The 23,656-nt window shown below is 37.8% G+C and overlaps 1 protein-coding gene across 1 annotated transcript; it reads left to right on the plus strand.

The window, feature by feature from the left end:
• Window positions 1-3,796: 3,796 nt before the first annotated feature.
• LOC122080080 (ERAD-associated E3 ubiquitin-protein ligase component HRD3A-like) lies at window positions 3,797-22,390 on the plus strand. Its single transcript, XM_042646957.1, has 6 exons — window positions 3,797-4,450; window positions 4,550-5,041; window positions 5,681-5,896; window positions 19,824-20,147; window positions 20,259-20,501; window positions 21,702-22,390. The coding sequence occupies exons 1-6, from the start codon at window positions 3,896-3,898 to the stop codon at window positions 21,909-21,911; spliced, it is 2,040 nt and encodes a 679-aa protein (XP_042502891.1). The 5' UTR covers window positions 3,797-3,895; the 3' UTR covers window positions 21,912-22,390.
• The last annotated feature ends 1,266 nt before the right edge of the window (window positions 22,391-23,656 follow it).

A 23,656-nucleotide genomic window follows, 5' to 3' on the forward strand; every position in this document is an offset into this window, starting at 1 on the left:
AGAAGGATTTTAATTTTGGTGCTTATATAGAATTTTGACCACTCCTGTCCAATAGAATTACGAGATTACCTGCCTAATCTGATTTATAGAGACATATCACGAGATTTTTATTTATTTTTTCCTTTTATCTGTCCATTTATTAGGAAACATTATATACTATACATGTAAGGACAATTTACTATCAGATTGGTATCTTTAATACAGCTGGAAACCCTATATTCGAATCTGATGGTTGGTAATGGTTATAGGCTATAACCTAACTAATGTTTTGGTATTTGGATTCCATGGAATCATAACCTTACAACATTGACCTTTGTATTCTTTTTGATAGACGACTCCTGCCGAAGTCAAAGGTGGACAGCTTTTGCTTCTAAGAATTGGGAGATGAATGGCAGTTTTAGTAAATAAAATGGAGAATGGAGGTTAAAGTGGTAGATTATGTCTGGTGGGAAAGTGGGTAGCCGTGATTCGGGCCCGGATGGAGCAGAATCACAGATCCGATAAAAACAAGGATTTTTTCTTACGATGGGCGCATGGGGTCCACAGACTTGCCCTTTTCCTCCTCGTGTCGTGTCACTGTATCGGTATTTAATTCCTTAATCTATGTTTGGTAAATGCCTTTGATTCTTCGATAAACACATTAAGGTGGCAGTTTAGGAAGTATATTCACTTATCATTACCTCATGGGAACGTAAAGGAGGGGAAGTATTTTTAGTCCACACCTCAAAAAATAATAATTAATAAAAACAAAAAAAATGGCGAGATCACTAGACCAATGGTTGTTTTGAAAAATGTATCATTCAAATGGCTTCATATATTCAAAAAAAAAAAAAACCTCATATATTTGAAGTATGAGAGATAAATAATAAAAAAAAAAAGGGAAAAAGAACCCATTCGAGTGCATGAAATGTTCGGACATAAGTGGGCATGAAAATATTGCATTGATACTTGCACTCTCAAGATGTTCTTGCTTTTGCTCTTATCGGCCCATGCATTTGATGTTTTCTACACCAAATCGACAAGATTCCTTTGACCTAAAATAATAATATGAGATAAATTACACTTTTTTTTTTTTTGGTAAAAGATAAATTACACTTTAACTTTATAGGGAATTTTGTCCTTCAAGTAATGTAAATTATTAGTGTCATAAAGGTCTATTATATTTCCAAATATCATAAGGTATGTATTATGGCACTTTTATGTTATGTATCTAATAAACGATTTTCATAAATGCAAAAAGGTGTATGATTTTTCTATTTCCCAAAATGTTTTAGTCGGGTTTAAGATACAAGTGAAAGCACAATGTTGTAGGTATGTAGCTTACAAATGAAAGCACGACATTGGAGTTGCATGTATGATTCGTGGAGATGAGCTTCATAAAGAAAAAGGCAATCGGGAACTGTGAGCTTCGCACAACCAGGTTGGAGTCGCCGCTTCTGGATAGCGAGAAGTTTCAACAATGAGTTGAAGTTGTGGTAGGTCGAGTGAAGTTATCAGGTTTTTCACAATTTTTATCCCTCCCACTTGTTTTCAGAAACAGAAAAATAAGTCTGATTTGTTTCTCCATTATTATTTATAGACACATAAGTAGGCATAAAATTTATATTTCTATTTTGAAAAACAAGTGAAATGAAATAGATAAAATAATATTTTGGATGTTATTCCATTTTTTGTTCACAGAAAAACACGTTTCTTGAAACAAAATAAAACGGGCTCTTACAACTTGGCAATGTTATAAATTTGCATTTATATAATTTTTTTTTTATTAATTTCTCACATTGATTCATAAAGTTTCAGAGGTCGGTTGGGTAAGTTCACAATGTTTAGCTGGTTTTTTCATGAGTGCGATATGTATGATCTATGCCCAATTGCTTCTTATTGTGACCAATGTCATAAATTGATTTGTCTCTTGTTTTATTCCTAGGGCTTTTGTATGTTAGGTATGAGATATTTTTTTTATAATTAAAAACAACTTATCATTTTAGTGATTATCAAGATCTATCAATGTCTTGCATGGTTATTATGTACATATGTGAAATGACATGATTTTATACTCATTGAAAAAATAATCATGTTATACTTAGAGGCAAGGGTTATACCTTATTTATCACCGATTTTTGAAAACAACAAATTTTTTCCTTAATTATGTTAGGTAGATCATTATCTTAATTGCTAAATTGAATTTCCATTTTCTTATTAATATATATCTCTCTCTCCTTATAAGTTTGTTTATCCCCCCAAAAAAAAAATCTTATTAATCCACGTGACTCAGAGAAATTAGAATTTAATTGGTTATAGTGATAGTTATATATGAAATAACGGAAAAGGGAAATGATTATTTAATCTGTCCATGATGATGAACCTATCAGATCCTCAATATCTACCATGTGGTAGTTCAAGTGGGTTCCAAAATTTGAGATAGATAAATACTAGGGTCCCTTACTTGCATATAAATTTCTGGCCCAATCAAAATTCTCCAAGTATCATAATAGCACTTTCGGAAATTCAAGACTATGGGAAAGTAAAGAGTATTATAATGGTAGGCATGCATGTACACACATGAGAACGGATGTCTATATATGAGAGTATATTTGATTGGATTAGGTTATAGGATTTGACACGTGGTCATTCTACTCCCTAGATATTCAATTGTTATAATTGTTGTAGTATTCTTCCACATGGCAAAAATGAGAAATCAACTAAGAGACCATTTTCAAGCAGGCTACTTAAAACAAATTTTTACCAACAAAAACCAAGTCAAGTAAAAATTAAGCTAATGTATACAAAATTAGGATTACATTCATGGTTTCAAGTATCTATATCATATTGATATCGTCTGAGACCAATCCCCTATCCTTGACCAATCTTCTCCGATACCGATACCGATACCGATACCAATAACTAAATCCTTGATTACATTAGTTAAATTGTTGACTATTTCTAATTGGCTCGTCAAAGTTTCCAATGTTGTATGAAGGGCCAAAATATTCAAAATGCTAATGATAAAAGCAAATATTACGTTCTTAATCATTGTAAGTAGATTGTTGTTTGGATCATTAAATGTAATTCAATTTGATAAATAATTATATCTCTTTCCTCTTAATTCGTAATACAAATAAATTATCCAATTAACTCGATTATGGTTTTTTGAATATAGATCAATTGAGTTAAAGAAACTAGTTTTATTAACAAAACAATTCACAAGCTGGTAGAAAATTTTAAAGTTTGTTTAAACTTATAGGTTAATATAAACACATAAACTTATGTGATAAAAAAAAATCCTATAAATAATGAAGTTATAGAGGCACACTTTTGCTTAAGTCACTGATGATCATTATTCTGTGTGGAAGGGTGATAGGAAACAATGAAGGGCATTTCAGACCATCAACATATAGACAGAATAATAATGACCATAGATTCCTAAATAAGGAGTATTATGCATTTGAAAAGGCTTTTACGAAATAAATGGAATTATAAAAATTATCAATGAGCATGGTTGATTGTGGACGAGGGAAAGTAAATATTTGCTAAGAGAGACAAATGGCCAACTAATGAGTATATTAAATTTGAAGATATAATTGACACAGTAGGCTCCTTGTAAATCAAGACCCTCTTTTGAATGATTTTTGGGGCTTATGGCATTACTTCACTTTAGACTCTAAGAGCTTAATCAAATTGTGAAATCTTGAAGTGGGAAAGCCCGATTAAGCCTGACTGTAATCGACCGGTTGGACCGATTAGCACCCTGGTCGGACCCTCATACATAGGTTCTTCAACATTCGCAGCCAAGTCTATTGTATATTCTTCTTTTCTTCGTTCTCCGATCATACTCTTCTGAAACTCTGGTGTTTCCGAAGAACTGGTCCCGATTTATCTTAAAAAACAACGAAGAGCGATGCATCGCGAAGCACGCGGAGCGATTGCACGGCTCTTCGTTCTTCTCCTCGTTGCTCTTTTTTTTCTCTCTGCGACTGCGCGTCCTTTCGTTCTCTATCTCACCAACGAAGACCTCAAAGAGAATCCTCCCTCTTCCGCTGCCGACGAGTCTTCTAACGGTGAATTCTCCGACTGGGAAGATTTCGGTGATTCCGACAGTAAATCCGAAGATGAGCTCGATCCCGGTTCATGGCGTCCCATCTTCGAGCCCGACTCCATGGCCGGTACCTCATCAGAGAGCGAGGACGAAGTTCTGTATTACTCTGGCATCCGCAAGATGGTGGCTTCTGTAAGCACTGGTGAAATGAGATTGATGGAGGAAGCCTCTTCGGAGATCGAGGCTGCTGCGGTTGGTGGATTACCTCATGCGAAGTCTGCTTTGGGGTTTCTCTATGGGACGGGACAATTGAGAGAGCAGAACGGAGCCAAGGCTTTTCTGTATCACCACTTCGCCGCCGATGGTGGTAACATGCAGTCTAAGATGGCACTGGCGTACACTTACTTGAGACAGGATGTATGTAACTCCTAACCCTAAGGAGAAAAAGAGTTAATAACCTCTATCGCTCTATGTCGCGGTTTGCTCAAATTATTAACTGTTCCTGGTTGCTTGCAGATGTATGATAAGGCTGTGGAGCTTTACGCGGAATTAGCAGAAGCCGCGGTTTCGAGTTTCTTGATTTCCAAGGTCTCGCCTGTGATTGAACAAATTAGATTGCATAATGGCGCCGAGGAAAACAAGGAGGCATTGCGGAAGTCACGAGGGGAAGAAGATGAGGACTTCCAAATCACTGAGTATCAGGCTGTGAAGGGGAATGCCGCGGCAATGTATAAAATGGGTATGATCTACTACTTTGGATTAAGAGGTGTGAGGCGTGACCATTCCAAGGCATTATCGTGGTTTTCGAAGGCTGTGGACAAGGGGGAGCCCAGGTCCATGGAGCTTCTTGGCGAAATATATGCAAGGGGAGCTGGAGTTGAGAGGAACTACACCAAGGCGCTCGAGTGGCTTGGACTGGCATCCAAACAACACCATTTCTCCGCTTATAATGGGATGGGATACTTGTATGTTAAAGGCTATGGGGTGGAAAAGAAGAACTACACAAAAGTAAGTTGACCTTGTTTCTCTGGTCTTATGTTTTCTTCGGCTTTATGTTGCAGGTTATTTTGTTCATCCGTGCTTATTTGATTTAGAACACTCTGCATTCTTCTCTTACATCAAAGCTTAAATCTTTTTCAAACGGACTTCGTTTAGGGATGCTGCCTTATTGTTTCTGTTCTTTTAACCTGGCTGTGGCTGTCTTCACGATGCATATCTTGGGCTTTTGATATACTTTCATGTTTTGTCTGGTACTACTTTTTAATTACTATAGAAAGCACATTATGAATATAAAGCAGGAATGCCATGGGAAGTAGTTCCCAAATGAAACAAAAGAGACAAATTTTCTGCCCAACAATCCATAACATGTCAGTTGTAGACTTGTAGTGTATGATTTCCTTATAGATTCATATTCAATTTCATAGAATGGCACAAACATTGGGGACTAGTGTCAAAGCAGTTGGTATGAGCCATGATATACCTTTGTTGATTTATGCTACAAATTGATCATCCAAATTAGTATTTGGAAAGTAATTCTACTCTTCTGGGTTTTTTAACCACTTCTTAGTCGCTGAATTTGTGAAGATTTAGACATTTTCTGTCAAATTCGGAATGCATGAGTGCTAAGCTGAATTTTTATCTTTGCAGGCAAAAGAGTACTTCGAGAAGGCTGCAGAAAATAAGGAGCCCGGTGGTCATTATAACCTGGGGGTGTTGTATCTAAAAGGAATCGGTGTTAAAAGAGACGTTAAGTCAGCATGCAACTTTTTCATCACTGCAGCCAATGCTGGGCAGCCAAAGGCATTTTACCAATTGGCAAAAATGTTCCATACAGATGTTGGTCTTAAGAAGAATCTTCCTTTGGTAAGTCCATTCAAATTTTTTGTTCTCGTAATGTCATGTATATAATCTCTTTTTTCCTTTGAGCGCATCTGTACAATTATTTTTGTCTTTATTTTATTTATTAAAATTTTTTTTTTAGGGTTGGCCATACTTTTTCCCTTTCCCTATTCATTTTTTTAATTAAGTAAAAATTAATTTATTGATGTAGAAGATAATGTAGGAGTGATAGTAGTAGTATGGTTTACACACACACACCAAAAAAAAAAAAAAAAAAAAAGATAGTAGTAGTAGTAGTAGTAGTAGTAGTATGGTTGATGTAGATAAGTCACTTGGGCATATTTTATTGCAAATAAGCCTTGGGTTGTGTTATATATGTGTTGGGTGGGTTTTCTTTGAAATAGGCCACTTTAATGGGCCTAAAATATGGGTAGAAGGTAGAAAAACGGGATTTAATTCATTAGTTTAGTTAGTTGCTATTTAATTCAATAAAGACCCATTAGGCCATTGGTCGGTTGTAAAGTCCTATATGGACTATTAGTTAGTTAGTTCTACTTCATGTTGGAGTCATAAAGTCAAGTCCTAGTCCTATTTTGAATTCCTAGTTGTTGTAGGAGTGTCTAGTCCTATTGGGAAACTAGTTCCTAGTTGTAGTAGGAGTGTCTAGTCCTATTGGGAAACTAGCTCCTAAGTAGTTTGATTGCTATTCTACCCTCTATAAATAGAGGAGCTTATGTACTCATAATTGGAGATTTGAATGAATGAATTATTGAGTGATTACTCTTTAGCTAAAAAAATTGTTATTGAGAGGTGAGATGCCTAAACCTTTGAGGGGTGTGATACCCAAAACCTGAGGGGTGAGATACCCATTCCTTTATTCTCTTTCACCTTTCTCAACCCTTCATCGATTATTTTTTTTCTATTTTTATTTTATGTTTATTGTTATTAGAAGTTCAGACCTGTTAAAGCATACAAAATCAGAATCAGCCAGCCAAAGAGTTCTTGTTTTTGAAGCCAATCGACCCTCATTGCTACCCAAGTTTGAGATCTGATCTACAGATCCTTTGGAGGAATGGTTCTATACTCTAAGAAGATCAATCGATCCTCTCTTGAAAGTTATCTGAAGAAGACAAGTTGATGTTCCTACAGAATTCTTCACATTCTCTCTCTTAGGTCTGAAAATCAAGAAAGTGCGTAACTCCATAACTAGCCGTCAGAAGCCCTTCATATTTGGGCGTTTTTGTGCCCTCCCTAGGGACTATCTACATCCAAAAGTACAGCTCAATTGGACTCCCACAGACCTGGCCGCACTTTTCTCTCTCCAGCTCTATAAAAGGTCTTTCTCTCTCCAATCGGGTTGGGTTTTGGGCTAGTTTTGCTCCTATATGGGTATTGTATCCTTGGGGGTTTATTTGATGGTATTATTTATTTGTTTCTTGCTCCTATTTGTTGTTTGGGGTTTTAAACTGCGGAGTTAGTTACTTGTAATCTACTCCTGCATTAAGTGGTATCAAAGCTATGGCTCAGATAGAAGAACCCCAACCACCCTTCAAGATGTGATGAAAGCAATCTAAGCCTTGTTTACGAGGTTAGATGGACATGACCGACAGTTGGTTGACCTAAAAGTGAGTATTGGTGCCCACTCTAACACCCAACCAACTGTTGCCCAAACTAATGTTCAACCTATTGTCAATTACACTAGTAATGTTCCTAGAAGAGTCACTATGGAACCTCGAAGGGTACCAGTTTGGAATGAAGAGTATGATGAGTATGACAATCAGCTTTATCAGCCTGATGATACATACAAGGTTAAACTGGAACTAAAATAGTACAATGGAAGACATGATCCTGTCTATTACCAAGATTGGGTGAATTCTTTTAATGACTACTTCCGGTGGTACCGTATGCCTGAAGAAAGGAAAGTCCAATTAGTTATCACCAAGCTAACTGGTGGAGCTAAGGATTGGTGGAAGAATGAAGAAGACAAGCTCATGCGTAGGCGCCAGATGCCCCGCAGTTGGGAAGATTTGAAGTTCATCCTCAATGAAAGGTTCTTACCACCAACCTACCGACGTCGGCTCTACGACATGCTGAATACCATCAGGCAAGGTACTATGACTGTAAAAGAATATGCTAACCGATTCAATGAATTGCTTTCACTAACAGGTGCCTATAAGGAAGATGAAGAACTACTCATTTCTCGTTTCAAATTGGGATTAAGGCATGACATTCGTGAGAAGCTTGGTGTGATCGAAATACCCTCCATGAATACTTGTATTGACAAATCCTTAGAGGTGGAGGACTTGCTCAAGTCAACTCCTCGACGTTTTTACTCACCAACTCATGATTCTGAGGAAAACATGGCTAGGGGAAAGGCAACCATTGCTCCAAACAACGTCCCACCAGCCACGTTAGACAAGGGGAAAACACCTATGACTTATAAAGAAGGCGAAATCAAGTGTTTCCATTGCAGAGGTTTTGGTCACGTTGCCAAATCTTGCCCCTACCGACTGAACACCAACTCCGTCATTGCTGCACTTGAAGTCAATCGAAAGATGTTAGTATGTGAACCACAACTTGATGATTGGATGGCCGATACCACCACTGAAGACAAGGAGGAAGGTGATGAAGTTGAAGGTGAGATGGATGATCGTGGTATGTATATTTTAAACCTCATTACATACACGAACACTGACAAGGGACTTGAAGAGCCTATGATCGAAGAAGCGCAAGTAAAGGACGTGCTAGAAGACGACCTCATGGATACATCTGAAGACCTTGAGGTTGAGCTTGTGGAATTCGTCATCTCATTAAAGTATCTTAAAGATCGAGCTCCTCACATTCTAGACAACATCTTTATTAACAAAGAGCTACCTGAATTTTCTATGGCTTGAAGAGAAACGTGCACCATGATATAATCACCCTCACACTCTACAAAATTCGAGGACGAATTTTTTCTAAGAGAGGGCGAGTTGATGTAGATAAGTCACTTGGGCTTATTTTATTGCAAATAAACCTTGGGTTATGTTATATATGTGTTGGGCATTTGATCCCATGGATTTTCTTTGAAATGGGCCACTTTAATGGGCCTAAAATATGGGTAGAAGGTAGAAAAACGGGATTTAATTCATTAGTTTAGTTAGTTGCTATTTAATTCAATAAAGACCCATTAGGCCATTGGTCGGTTGTAAACTCCTATATGGACTATTAGTTAGTTAGTTCTACTCCATGTTGGAGTCATAAAGTCAAGTCCTAGTCCTATTTTGAATTCCTAGTTGTAGTAGGAGTGTCTAGTCCTATTGGGAAACTAGCTCCTAGTTGTAGTAGGAGTGCCTAGTCCTATTGGAAAACTAGCTCCTAAGTAGTTTGATTGCTATTCTGCCCTCTATAAATAGAGGAGCTTATGTACTCATAATTGGAGATTTGAATGAATGAATTATTGAGTGATTACTCTTTAGCTAAAAAAATTGTTATTGAGAGGTGAGATGCCTAAACCTTTGAGGGGTGTGATACCCAAAACCTGAGGGGTGAGATACCCATTCCTTTATTCTCTTTCACCCTTCTCAACCCTCCATCGATTCTTCTTTTTCTATTTTTATTTTCTGTTTATTGTTATTAGAAGTTCAGACCTGTTAAAGCATACAAAATCAGAATCAGCCAGCCAAAGAGTTCTTGTTCTTGAAGCCAATCGACCCTCATTGCTACCCAAGTTTGAGATCTGATCTACAGATCCTTTGGAGGACTGGTTCTATACTCTAAGAAGATCAATCGATCCTCTCTTGAAAGTTATCTGAAGAAGACAAGTTGATGTTCCTGCAGAATTCTTCACATTCTCTCTCTTAAGTCTGAAAATCAAGAAAATGCGTAACTCCATAACCAGCCGTCAGAAGCCCTTCATATTTGGGCGTTTTTGTGCCCTCCCTAGGGACTGTCTACACCCAAAAGTACAACTTAATCGGACTCCCACAGACTTGGCCGCACCTTTCTCTCTCCAGCTCTATAGAAGGTCTTTCTCTCTCCTATCGGGTTGGGTTTTGGGCTAGTTTTGCTCCTATATGGGTATTGTATCCTTGGGGGTTTATTTGATGGTATTATTTATTTGTTTCTTGCTCCTATTTGTATTGTTTGGGGTTATAAACTGCGGAGTTAGTTACTTGTAATCTACTCCTGCATTAATGGTACAACTGTACAAGAATAGTACAAGCCTCAGAAGACTAGGGCCAAGACCTCCTATTGCTTGTGAACAGATACAATGAAACCTAACTTCAATCTTAATGGCAATAAGGCCCCAATATCAATCTAGTTATGACAATCCATTGTCTAGCTATGAAATCTGCCATACCATTTTTTGACCTTGGATTCGATTGAAATAATAGTCATCTTATCCACCCAACATCTCCTGAGGCTTATCTTCTGATGCAGTGGCATTATCTTGGTTAGACCGGTTCGATCCACTCTAGAACCCTCTCTCTCTCTCTAGTAGTTTTGTTTGGGGATTCCATTGAAATTATAGTCATCTTATCCACCCAGCATCTCCTGAGGCATATCTTCTGATGCAGTGGGCATTATCTTGGTTAGACCGGTTCGATCCACTCTAGAAACCCTCTCTCTCTCTCTCTAGTAGTTTTGTTTGGGGATTCCATTGAAATTATAGTCATCTTATCCACCCAACATCTTCTAAGGCATATCTTCTGATGCAGTGTTCTGAGGCATATCTTCTGATGCAGTGGCATTATCTTGGTTAGACCGGTTCGATCCACTCTAGAAACCCTCTCTCTCTCTCTAGTAGTTTTGTTTGGTTGCGCTTGTACTATTTGTTATTAGAGCATAGTCCGTCGGAGGTCCGAGTTTGAACGGATCTGGCTCCTTTGTAGCACGGGGGTGCACTACAAGATCTTTGCGGTGCAGGGGTGTGCTACACATCTTGTAGCGCGGCACAAGAACATGACACGTGGAATTTTCAAAAGGAATGGTGAAGATTGCTGACAGCGTAGCGTGGCCTCCATACATACGATGCAGGGGAAACAATTTATAAACACAGATTTTAGGGTTTCATTCAATGTCTCTACTTGGCTTCACTCTAGATTTGGCTCATCTCATCTCTGTTCGTCTCTTTTCTCTGAAATTCTTCTTCGCTTCTCGAATCAAGTTTTGATCGTTCTAATCCTTCGAGTGGCACCAAGGGGGAAGAGTATAGGACTATGGATTCGGTTTTGCAAATGGTGCTTGAAGAAGAATTTGAGTAATACCTTTGCAGGGCACCGAGAGACCAAATGGCAAGAGAGATAAAAATCGTAAAACATATCTCACCGGAAAACAGAATTGGCAGCAACTAGGGTTAGTTTGGTCCCTAGAATTAGGAAGGAAGTGTGGTTACTTCAATCCAATAGAGGGCCAGAAAAACCAACAAGAAGTGGCTGATTACTTCAATTATTTTCTTTTCGCTGCTTCTGCTAACCCTTCTGATGTGTCCCCTGCTTCACTGCTTTTGTCAAAATTCTCTCTTCCCAATTCATTTTACACCACACAAAGTGGTCCAAGTCTTGGCAATTTGCAGTGCCAAGGCTCTCTTTTAATGCAAGACCATGCTAACAAGCATGAAACATAGCAGCTAAGCAGAAAGGGAGATGATTAGTGTCTCGCAAGAAACAGGGCTGACCACTGATATAACACTGAAATCTCTTCAGTTTTATACAATCATGAAATTGGCAGGAGTTCTTTTGAAGATTAAGTAGACCCATCAACTTCAGGTGGCCCAGTAGACCCTGATTGTCTTTGGGATTATTGAAATAGTAGGAGAAGAAGAGAAGGGGTAGAGGCATCGAATGAAACCCTAAAACATGTGTTTCTAATTTGTTTCCCTTGTATCGCATGTATAGAGGCCGCACTATGCTCTTGGAAATTTTCACCATTCTCTTTGAAAATTCCACTTGTCAAGTGCTTGTGCCGCGCTACAAGATGTGTAGTGCATCCCCATGCTACAGAGGAGCCGGATCCGGTTCGAACACCATGGAAGGAAAATCAAGCCAGTGACTTTAACTTGCTACGACGCCCATTATGGAAAGTGTGCAGACCCAAGGTAGGCCAATGGGGCTGATGGAATCTTGTTGAAGTAATATGAGTTGCACCCTCATTATCACCTTACCTAACAATTTTAGCATAGTGGTTGCAGAGTTTATATATATATATATATTGGTTCTTTGGTATGAGGAGATGACAAGCATTAATGTGAGAGTATTGCCCTATGTGTGTTTCTTACTTTGATTTTCAGTCTCTAAGGCTTCTAATAGACGAGACTTCATTATCATTCAAGTGCTCTCTCTCTCTCTCATTAATTCAAGTGTGCAACCATTATTGGCAAGAGTTTTCATTTTGGTACACCGCATCTTTCAGCTGTTGTATTGGGGAAAAACTACAATCTTGAGTTGGTATTGTCTTTGTGATACATATAATGCAACTGATTTTTCCATTTCCATTAGACGGAATTTTGTTTTGAAATTCCAGTCGCCATAAATGGATTGATCCTGTACTTTAGATAGATTAGAGAAATTATAAATTGTTTATTGGAACTTCTGCTGCGCATATTTTCCTACAATTATAGAGCGCAATAGAAATATCATTAATTTTTCTTATTTGCTCTACTCTTATTATAGCTAAGGATCCATGCACAAGATCACCATTTGTATAGAACTATAGATTGGGATTTCGATAATCAAAATCCATAATGGGAAAAGCATTTCCTTTTATGTATCACAAGGGCAATATTCCATCAAGATTGTAGCTTTTCCTCAATACATCAGCTGAAAGATGCGGCGTACACCAATGACAGCACCTGCCAGTACCAGTTCAACTCTTGAACTTAATTAGAGAGGCAAGGATAACACTTATTGCTAAGAGAATCGGAAGAGAAATTATCCTTCTATTACAACGTACTCTCAGGGAGACATTCTGTTGAGACTCGAGAGAAGTTGCACACATGGTTCACAAAGAACTCCTATAAATAGGCATCTATGCTGCCTCTGTTCAAAACTGTCTCCCCTTTACTCAATATTCATGTGCGCTGTCATGAAGTTTGCCCTAGGGAAGTGAGGTTAACCGCAAAGTTTCTGTCTAACCCTTGAAGGACTTGCTGAGTTCTAAAGATGCTTTTCACAGCTCGCTGTGCCCACCAACGACAGAAATTACGGGAGGACAGAAAGGAGAATGGAATAAGGGAGGATACTAATAGAAGGGAAAGTATTTCTCGGCCCTCCAGAGTTCACACATGTGGGAGCCTCATGCACCGGGTATTGCCCAACATGAGTCACCCTTTGCACTGAATTCGAAAATCCTCTTTGGATGGCAAACTCCGATCCAACTCTTAGGGAGGATTCACCCTCTTCAATAGGACAGAAGTATATCCACACCATTGAGCTTTCACTGCTTCTTATGACATCTCCATTCTTGATAGACCTGGGATACCTAGAAAGCAGACTTCAAATTTAAGTTTGATAATTACCCATTCCCTATCTCTCTCTAAGGGTGTTGGGAGGAAATCTCGTTCTCCCAATCTCTAGAAGGATACAGCATTTGTTCCTTTTCCTATTCTTGAAGTCATCTGTAAATTGCTGGATTATTATTTTTTGGCCTATATGTATTTGTAAGATTTGGGAAACAGTATCTTTGCGAAGCGGGGTGTAAGGCTGCATACATAATGACCCTCCCAAGACCCTGCAATGGCGGGAGCCTCGTGCAGTTGGTATGCTCTTTATGTATTTGTAAGATTAGGTGTAGATGATTATTTACATCTTTCGTTATTGTTCCCCAGGCCCCAGAGAGATGTGGAACTCTTTTTTTTTTTTTCAAATAAAAAAGATGAATAGTTAGGCCATGATACGTTCCGGAATATGGGTTAGAAACTTAGAATGGATTGCCTTCTCATCAATTAAGTGAAACGTCATCAATGAATGAAAGCTTATTGGCATGTTGGAATGCCTGACATTTCGTTCCCAAATGGCTATTTTTTTTTTTGTTCACTCTACTAGAGTTGTTTGTGCTGGATTCTTCTTGCGTGAGGCCTTCATGAAACATTTTGTAATAGTATCTTCTCTCTAATGATAGGATCCTTCCGTTTTTCATAATAGCTATGTTTGGTTGAAGGGTAATTTAAAGGGAAGGGAAGTGAAACTTTCATACATAAAAAAAAGAAATGTATGTTATCAATGCCCCATGTGACTATATCATTAATTTAAAATCATTCTATATTTGGTTATAAAATTTCATATTTACTTTGCATCCAATACCCTTTGATATATGTAAAATAAAAATTACATGTAAAATGTATCATTGCTAAATGTGGTTAAAAAAAATTAAGTAGTTTATACAATCACATTGGATCACATGGGGTAATGATTACAAACATTTCTTTTTTAAGTATGAAAGTTTCACTTCCCTTCCCTTTATATTACCCTTGCAACAAACAGAGCCAATACAAATTCATGCTGTGTTTTTAATTCAGCATCATCTCACGGAAAATGATTAATGTACGTTTCGTTAGAATTTAGAGAATAAGTCTTTCTTTAATCACATTAAAGCACTTTATGAATCAGAATATAACACCTCATATATCTCCTCGTGGGCCATACTTGAGAGATTTTAACCTTTATTATACATATGTGTAATTTTATCATTTGTATTTTTTTTTTCTATTGTGAATATCTTTATATTTGACCTATGCAGTAACAGACACAAAACCTTCCCCCTTGCAGTATCTGGAAGCAGCCAGCTGTTCCCATTGATCTCAAGTCATATATAGCAGACTAACTCTTAGTGAAACCATCTTTCTCAGGAGAAACTCTTGCTTTTTTAAATATTCGAGCTTATACAAATTGATTTGGCTAGAAGAATGACCTTCCTTGGCAGGTTTATTCTCCTCCCCCCTGCCCAAGCGGCACCGTCTGAATTGCTTTCTCTGAAAGCATGAACAATAATAGTATCCAATTTCAAATATTGAAGAAGACTTCAATTCCATTTGCGTTAATACCTAATATAGTTGTCAAGGCGTCGCCTAGGCGTCCAAGCGTTTTTTTAGGGTCACGGCGAGGGACGCCATTGCTGAAGTATAAAAGGCGGTCGCCTTTGGTATAAAGGCGTCCAAAAGGCGTCGCCTTGGTCGCCTTTATACCAAAGGCGACCGCCTTGGTGTATTTTTTTTTTTTTACTTTTACTTAATTATTTATTTTTTATATTCTGATTCTTAATTTTTCATTTGATGAAGTACAGGTTTTTAAAGGATGTGAGATACATGGAATCATTTACTCTCAAGTGAACAACAAAAAAAAAAAAAAAAAAAAAAGAAAAAGGTTTGGTGGTGGGGGGAAATAAAACATGAAAAGTTTTTTTAAAACCCTCCATTTCTCTCGTTCAGTCGTTCTCTCTACCGGCCGGTGACCTGCAACTGCCATTACAAACCGCTGTAATCGTCGGAGAACCGTTGTGATTCAACCGATCGATTGAACGCGACCCTGCGACTCTCTCTTCAACGTCCTCGAAAAAGGTATGTATGTTTGTTAATTTTTTTTTTTTCCCTCCCTGCTTCGTTTCGAGCTACGATTTCTTTTTTTTTTTTTTCTTCTTCTTCTTTCTTCCTCTGCTTCTTCTTCTACGAATCTTTTTTTTTTTTTTTTTTTTCTTTCTTTCTTCCTCTGCTTCTTCTCGAATCTTTTTTTTTTTTCTTCTTCTTCCTCTCTTCTTCTCTGCCTTCTTCCTCTGCTTCTTCTTCGTCTGCATCTGGTTTTTTTTTTCCCCTCTGTTGTTCTCAAATGCTATTCTCAAATGCTGTTATTTATGTGATAACCATGTTTTTTATGTACAAAACATTCTGCCCTGCAAGTATATAGACTGTAATAGTGTAATCTGTGATTCTGTATTATGAATTTATGATTGCATGATTATTATTGTTGTGCATTAGTGCATTAGTGCATTAGTGCATTAGTGCATTAGTGAATTAGTTATTATTTTTTAGATTGTAAAGTGCATTGTAGATTGATATGCTTTTTCTTATTTTTTGTTACTTAGTTTCTCTTGTTGTTGTTTCTTATGTTTATGTGGTGCTGTAGTTTATTCAAATAGATATGGCTACTAGTGGTAGTGGCGGGCCATCTGCTAGTACTGGCGCATCAACATATGATCCAAGCAAAGATCCAACTAGGAAGGCCAAATCAAAAGACCCCGGGTGGAAGTATGGATATTGGCCAGATCTTAATGATAAGAACTTAGTGCGATGTACACTTTGTGGAAAAGATGCCAAAGGAGGAATCAAAAGGCTTAAGCAACATTTAATTGGTGGGTATGGAGATATATCAAAGTGCCCAAAGACAACTGCAGCAATCGCTAGAGAGATGCATGAAGCTATCATGCGAAATCAGAAGAGGAAGCCTGATGTATTTGATGAGGATTATTCTGTTGGTCATCAGGAGGGAGATGATTTGCCTGAAGAGATAGAAAGTGGAGGGCAACTCCAGTCTGGTGTACCAAGGCCCCCAACTATAGACTCCTCAATAAGGAACCTTGTACCAAGTTCTGGGACATCTTCCAAAAGGAATAAAGTTAATGTTAATACACAAATGGCAGTAAAGGGTCCGATAGATTCTTATCTTAGACGGACTCCTGAAGAAATAGTTGGTGAGAGGAGGTCTAAAGGTTCTACCCAGACAACAATACAAAGCAGCTTAAGATCAAATGCAGACAGAAAGAAAACTAATGCATATGTTGCAAAATGGTTTTATGAAGCTGGCATCCCATTCAATACTGTCAAGTTAAGGAGCTTTGAGGAGATGGTTGAAGCCATTGCACAGTTTGGGTCAGGATATAAGCCCCCTTCTTACCATGAGTTGAGAGTGCCCTTGCTACAGGATGAAAAAGCTCAGATTGACTGTATCAAGAAGAAATATGAAGATTATTGGAAAAGGCACAGGTGCACTCTTATGTCTGATGGGTGGACTGACAAGAGAGGTAGACACTTGATTAATTTCCTTGTCAATTGTCCATTGGGGACTTATTTTATGGGCTTTGTAGATGTATCTAGTGAGTCTCAATATGCAGCCATGTTATTTCAGTTGCTTGATAGTAAAATTGAAGAAATTGGGGAGGATAATGTGGTACAAGTAGTTACAGACAATGCAGCTAATTATGTTGCAGCTGGTAGAATGTTGATGGAAAAACGGAGTAAGCTTTATTGGACTCCTTGTGCAGCTCATTGTTTGGACCTCATGTTAGAGGACATTGGCAAGTTGAAAGCTTATAAAACAACAATAGAGAGGGCAAAAACAATGACAAGTTTTATCTACAGACATTACAAACTTGTTGATGCTTTGAGGAAAAAGACAAATGGAATAGATCTGGTGAGGTCTGGAGTTACAAGATTTGCTACCTCATTCTTGACACTACAAAGTTTGTACAAGAACAAGGATGCCTTGAAGCAATTATTTGTATCTGATGATTGGAATAGTTCTAAGTTGTCCAAGACAGAGGCAGGTAAGAAAGTACTTGAGACAATACTTGCACAAACATTCTGGAACAGTGTACTAGATTGCTTAAGAGCATCCCAACCAATTTTAGTTGTCTTGAGGTTAGTAGATGGTGATGAGAGGCCTGCATTGCCTGAAGTTTATTTGGCAATGGAAATAGCAAAAAAAAGGATAAAAGTAAATTTTGCCAACAAAGAACGGTCATGGAAGAAGGTGTTAGCAATTATTGATGATCGTTGGGAGGTCCAAATGGATCGACCTTTATATGCTGCTGCCTTTTACCTAAATGCTAGCAAATATTTTGACCACATCAATGATGCCCCTTTTGAAGAATCATGTAAAATACAAGATGCATTCATGTCAGTTATTGAAAGAATGGTGCCCGACTTAACTGTGCAAGACAAGATCATACGTGAGTCTCAATTGTACAAAAAATGTGAAGGTAGCTTTTCAAGGAGTTTGGCTTTTAAACAACGGATAGTCGGTGAAGGAGCATTGGATCCTAGTAAGTACTAAGTATTTTTTTTTTTTTATTTTAATAAGTATTTAACAATATGTGTATCTAATTTTTTCCTTATATATAGTCTCTTGGTGGCAAACACATGGATCTTCGGCCCCTACGCTTCAACAATATGCAATACGCATATTAGGCCTTTGTTGCTCCGCTTCCGGTTGTGAGCGCAATTGGAGCACATTTGATTTTGTACGTATGATCTTGTATATTAGTTTGTAATTATATTTTTTACATTTATTTCTTGACTTAAATAAAGAGTATTTATGGATTCAGATTCACACCAAGAAGAGGAATAGACTAGAACATCAGCGCTTGAATGATCTAGTCTATATCCAATACAATCGTCGGCTTCATTCAAGGTTCCAAGAAAGAAGGGAAAAAGGCAGCAATTGTGATCCATTAATTCTTGATGAAATGAATTGGAGTAGTGAATGGATAACAGGGGATTAAGAAGATGGAGATTTAGTCCATCCTGGAGACGACCTCACATGGGGAGATGTTGATAGAGCAGTTGGTGCATCTACATCGGTGGGGGGTCGTAATTTACCTAGGAGGGCTCAAGGATCAACAAGTGCAGCCAATATTTGCTACACACGTCGTGGTAGGGGAAGGGCCACTATTGAGGAATCATCAGATGATGAAGTTGAAGAAGAGGTCCACGATGTGGTGCGTGATGATGAAGATATTGAAGAAGACTTTGGTGATGTGCCAACTGATTCTATGAATCAACAACAACAGGAGGGAGAAGAATTAGATGTTGATTTGTTAGCTTGATTATGGTTAAACAAGAACAAAGTTTAGCTTAATGGTTTATTTTGTTGTTTTAAAATTTATACTTTAAAGCTTACTGAAGTTTAGTATTTTGGTTTATTTTTATGTTTCTTAATTTCCATTAGGTGTTTTTAATTCTCCCCAGGTAGGATTGGAACCCATAGCCTATCACCTATCATGAGTCATGACTCATATATTAAGGAACAAGGTTTCTCTTGTTGCTTAGTGTTTTAGTATCACTAACTTATATGTATTGATTGACAGGGGGTTAAACATTAAAATATCATGGTTCATGGACTCATGGTCTATGATGGACTTTGTGGATCTCGTTTTGGGCATCATAGAGGTAAGTATATCTAACTACATACTTAAATAGTTAAATATTATATTATTTATAATATTTCATTAGGAATTATATGTTGTTATGCACTTATGCCTTTTGTTTAATTTATAGCTTTTTTTTTTATGAATAATTTTTTTATTTTTTGTTGTGTATTCTCATGTTAGAAAATATATCACTTTGCAATTTGCATTGATATGAATTTCATGTTGAATGTTGATTCTTGTCTCTTGATATTGCTTAAAGTGTGTACTTTTTTCCCTTGATGTTGCTTAAAGTCGTGCTTCTTGTATTTTGATATAACTTAAAGGCTTGATTTTTTACAAGCAATTTAAAATTAAGTATATCATTGTTATACAGTTGTACTAGATATTATAGATATATTAAAAAAATAGTAACGTCTTTTTTGGCGCTGTATTCGCCGTAAGGCGGGCGCCTTCTCGCCTAAGCGCTTAGACAGCCCTCCAACGCCTTGGTTCGCCTTGGCGCCGTGACAACTATGGCCTAATAGACCAAGTTTGGTTTGTTCTTGTAGTTGACTACAGATTTGGATATGCTGTAGGTTAATCTTTAATTTGGAAGGCAATGAACAACTGAAAGAGGCGAGAAGGTTCTATAAGAAAGGTCTTAACATATGATTAGCAGTACTTTTACCAACTACAGCAATGAACAAAATAAAGCAAACAATGAGAACCCCAACCCCCCCCCCCCAAAAAAAAAAGAAAGAAGCTCTTAAACACAGTAGTAGTCTGTTGCCAGCCATTTTCCATATGTATGCATAGTTGTTTACTTATAGTTGACTTCTGCTCGGTTTTTCAGGCTACTGGCTTGTACAAGTTTGTTGCAGAGCGGGGACCTTGGAGTTCATTGTCAAGATGGGCTTTGGAGTCATACTTAAAGGGTGAAGTGGGCAAAGCATTCCTCTTGTACTCAAGAATGGCGGAGCTGGGATATGAGGTGGCACAAAGTAATGCCGCATGGATTCTTGACAGGTTTGGTGAGCGTAGTATGTGCATGGGAGAGGCTGGGTTTTGCACGGATGCAGAAAGGCATCAACGTGCACATTCTCTGTGGTGGCAAGCTTCAGAACAGGGTAATGAACATGCTGCTCTGCTGATCGGGGATGCATATTACTATGGTCGGGTATGTGTCGAGCCAACAGGCCTGTCTGAGTTAAAAGAGTTGAATTTTTTTTTTTTTAATTCTCTCCCTCTTTGAGTGTTGTCCATCTTAAATTCGCTCTTTAAATTGCAGGGTACCGAGAGAGATTATGATCGTGCAGCAGAGGCTTACATGCATGCTAAATCACAATCCAATGCACAAGCCATGTTCAATATCGGGTACATGCATGAGCATGGCCAAGGGCTTCCTTTTGATCTTCATCTTGCCAAGCGATATTATGATGAGGCCCAAGAAAGCGATCCAGTGGCAAAATTTCCTGTCACATTGGCCCTCATGAGCTTGTGGATAAGGAAAAACTATGCCAATAGCTTCCTGGTGACGTTCTTCTTTCATGGCTTTCTTTCATTAGGAAAAATAAATGTTGCTCCCCATTGTATGGTGTTTCAAATTTATTTTAACAATTATTTCCTACCTTCAGATTTTGTATGTAATCAATGTCCGGGTTTATGCCAAGAAGCTACCATCTTGGTTTGTTTCTTGCGTATGATCCACCTGATCCTGTTTGATTCCAATGATATTCTGCAAATATCAGCTCAGGTTGTGCTGGATTAGCTGATCTGTCCCAGGACCAGTAGTTTCCTAGCTGGTCTCTGATTCCAAGATTTAAAATCACACACACACACACACACACACATTTTTGCATAATTTTTAATCCAAACATGCCCCACTCTAAATGTTTCAACCATAAGGTTTGACTATTCTCATCGTTTTCACTTTTAGTGGTTTCTATCTGTCTTGTTGTATCCAAATAATAACCATGACTCATGGTTGCTATGGGAAGGACATAAAGTTGAATTAAAAAAGGGAAAAATAAAACCATTTCTTTGAATATAAATTCATCATTAATAATTTTTGCATTTAATAATTTAGAATTTAAACATCTACAGAACAATTTGTCCATAAATATATGAGCAACTGATACCAAAGACAACTATGTGACTGATGCAAATAAGAGTATGAGCACAACCCCATTGGATCAGGTTCTGAGAGCAATTGAATTGCCACCACAAATCCCAAACATTTACCGAGTTCCAATCTCATCAATATTGTGATGCAAGTCAATGGAGCTTGGAGAGGAGAAGAACCAGATACACTGGCCAGCCAAGCCTTTGGGCCAGCTATTGGTCTACTTTCATGGGCCAGATTGAGGCCCAGTATTTTGCTGGACAGTCCATGTGTCGGGGACTTTAATAGCTTTTTTTATATATAGGTTTCTTTTATGTAGATTTATATAAGCACCGTTTCTATTCTGTCAAGTTGCTACAAGTTAGATTCTAGATGTCCTATTTAGTTTCTAATTTTTTTTTTGGTAAATATAGTTAGTTTTTAATTAGATGGTTACGATTTTGTAAGGAGATCTCCTTTCCATTGCACACATTCGTTAGTTGTATGTTTCTATTTGAAGTTTCTCCAGTGCTTGATTCTCCCATCGTAAAGAGTTCCCTCTTGTTTTTGGATTATTCATTTTAACCAAGACTCCTAAATGTTGAAGGGCTTTCTATTTTATCTTTTCAGGTCCGATTGATCGATTCATTGCCAGAAGCCTGTCCAAAAGTTCAAGCTTGGATTGAGAAGGTGATCATGGATGAAGGCAATGCAACAATCCTTACTCTCTTTGTCTGCCTTCTGACAGTTCTCTACCTTCGTGAACGGCAAAGAAGGCATGCAGCTGCTGCTGACCTTCCACTCCAACCCAACGAGCATGATGCACCCGTTCCCAATTAGTAGTGACAGTGGTGGTCCTCCTTATTGGTGAAGATTGTCACTGGAACCAAAAGTTTAAACCATTGTAATGTTACCAAAATATTGGAAAAAATGGGGATCCTCAGCAATGATGGAAAAGGTCCCGCGCCTGATAGAATGTGAGGGTTATGATGATTCAAGTTGAGAAAACAAAGAAAAGGGAGATCTTAACATTGAATGAGAAGAGGACACCATGCGTTTGCCAAAGTTAGTCGAGCCCTACTCCAATCAGAGTTGTTTGTAGGTTTGTGTATCTACCATTTTCATTTGCTGTATTTTGACGGTTTAGTGCAGTGAGATTGATCTTAAGTTTGAGTAGTGGACAGGGTGGGGTTTCTCTCTTGATGTCTTGTTGAAATTTGGGTCCTTCTTAACTTGTTAATTAAAATTGGAATGATAGATGGACTTTCTTTTTCTTTTTCTTTTTCTTTTTTAAAGAAAAGGGCTACCAATTGAATGTACTACAATGTGGTTGTGTGCTTTACAAACTCGTCTACCTCTCGTCTCATAAATTGGGATAGTGTTCAATGCTGTAAGTCTACCTCGGTTGGAATACTTACTGGTTCCATGGGCAGCAGATGAAAGAAGAGAAGGTAGCCTCGCTCTTGTTGCAGGCTTGCAATGGAGTATGGGAGTGGGAAGAGAACTGGCCCCAGCCCTTTGCTGCTACTGACAGCGAGGCGAATCCCTGGAGCACCATCATATATTGTCTTCTTCATGAAATATGAATTGTTTGTTGAACTTGACAAGAGAGGATGATTCTTAGCAATGGTATCGGTTGCCGCTTGCAACTGATACACTTGCCTTTGGTAGCCATGGCATAGACCTTGGAGCAGTTTACTTGAACCTGCACTTTTCCTATCAACGAAAACTGGATTTTGTAACTTGTATTCTATAGTGGTCGACACAGCTTTATGAGGCATGTTTATGTTTGAGTCAGTTTTGGATTCATTACATGTAAAAGGAATAAAATTTTAGTTGTATGAGAATTAGAATTTGAGGGTACTTATAATATATAGTCTCTGCGTGTAAAACCTAAAAGACGAGCAAAAGAAATCATAGACTGCTGGAGAGTGGTGTAAAGTATTTTTCTAGTTAGTGAAAGATCTTTGATATTCTCAGGTGGATGTAGACATGCATTCATACCAAATCATGTTAAACTTTTCGTGTTCATATGTGATTGTTTGCTTAAATTTTTTTCTTGTATTTGTACATTTATCTGTCCTAGCTAGTGGTATCAAAATGATGTTTAACAAATCATCGCAAGTGGTGCGTTGAGATCTAAAGAATAGAAAGCGCATACGGATAGTATGAAAAGAGAAAGCGTAAGGTGAAACTCATGGTCGGCATGGAGGAGAAGAGGCTGCAAGCAAATTCTGTTTTTTTAAATGTTGTGAAGAAATGCGCGGGTCCATTTTTCCATATTGTCAAAAGAGGAGAAAGTGAGTTCCACAAAACTAATAGGACCAACCTACTAGTCGAAAGAACTAGAAAAAAAGAACAGTTAGTGTTATGATAATACATGGCTAAAAAAAGTGGAATAAAGTACAAAAAATAGTTAGTGTTATGATAATACATGGCTAAAAAAAGTGGAATAAAGTACAAAAACGAGGATTATGAAGTGTTTTGTTTTTTTGGGTAATTTTCACCGCCACACCCTAGAGAATGTCATTATTGTAAGAACACTTTCGCTGTTTCACCAAATTAAATTCAGACTCCCTACCATC

The sequence above is a fragment of the Macadamia integrifolia genome, chromosome 5 (genome assembly GCF_013358625.1).
Source record: "Macadamia integrifolia cultivar HAES 741 chromosome 5, SCU_Mint_v3, whole genome shotgun sequence".
Taxonomy (NCBI): Eukaryota; Viridiplantae; Streptophyta; class Magnoliopsida; order Proteales; family Proteaceae; genus Macadamia; species Macadamia integrifolia.

Excerpts from the sequence above, each read along its gene's own strand:
- LOC122080080 (XM_042646957.1), top strand. The coding sequence starts at position 3,896 with ATGCATCGCGAAGCACGCGGAGCGATTGCACGGCTCTTCGTTCTTCTC. Across the intron at positions 5,042-5,680 it reads AAAAGAAGAACTACACAAAA|GCAAAAGAGTACTTCGAGAA; the intron begins GTAAGTTGACCT and ends TTATCTTTGCAG. Across the intron at positions 20,502-21,701 it reads ACTATGCCAATAGCTTCCTG|GTCCGATTGATCGATTCATT; the intron begins GTGACGTTCTTC and ends TTATCTTTTCAG.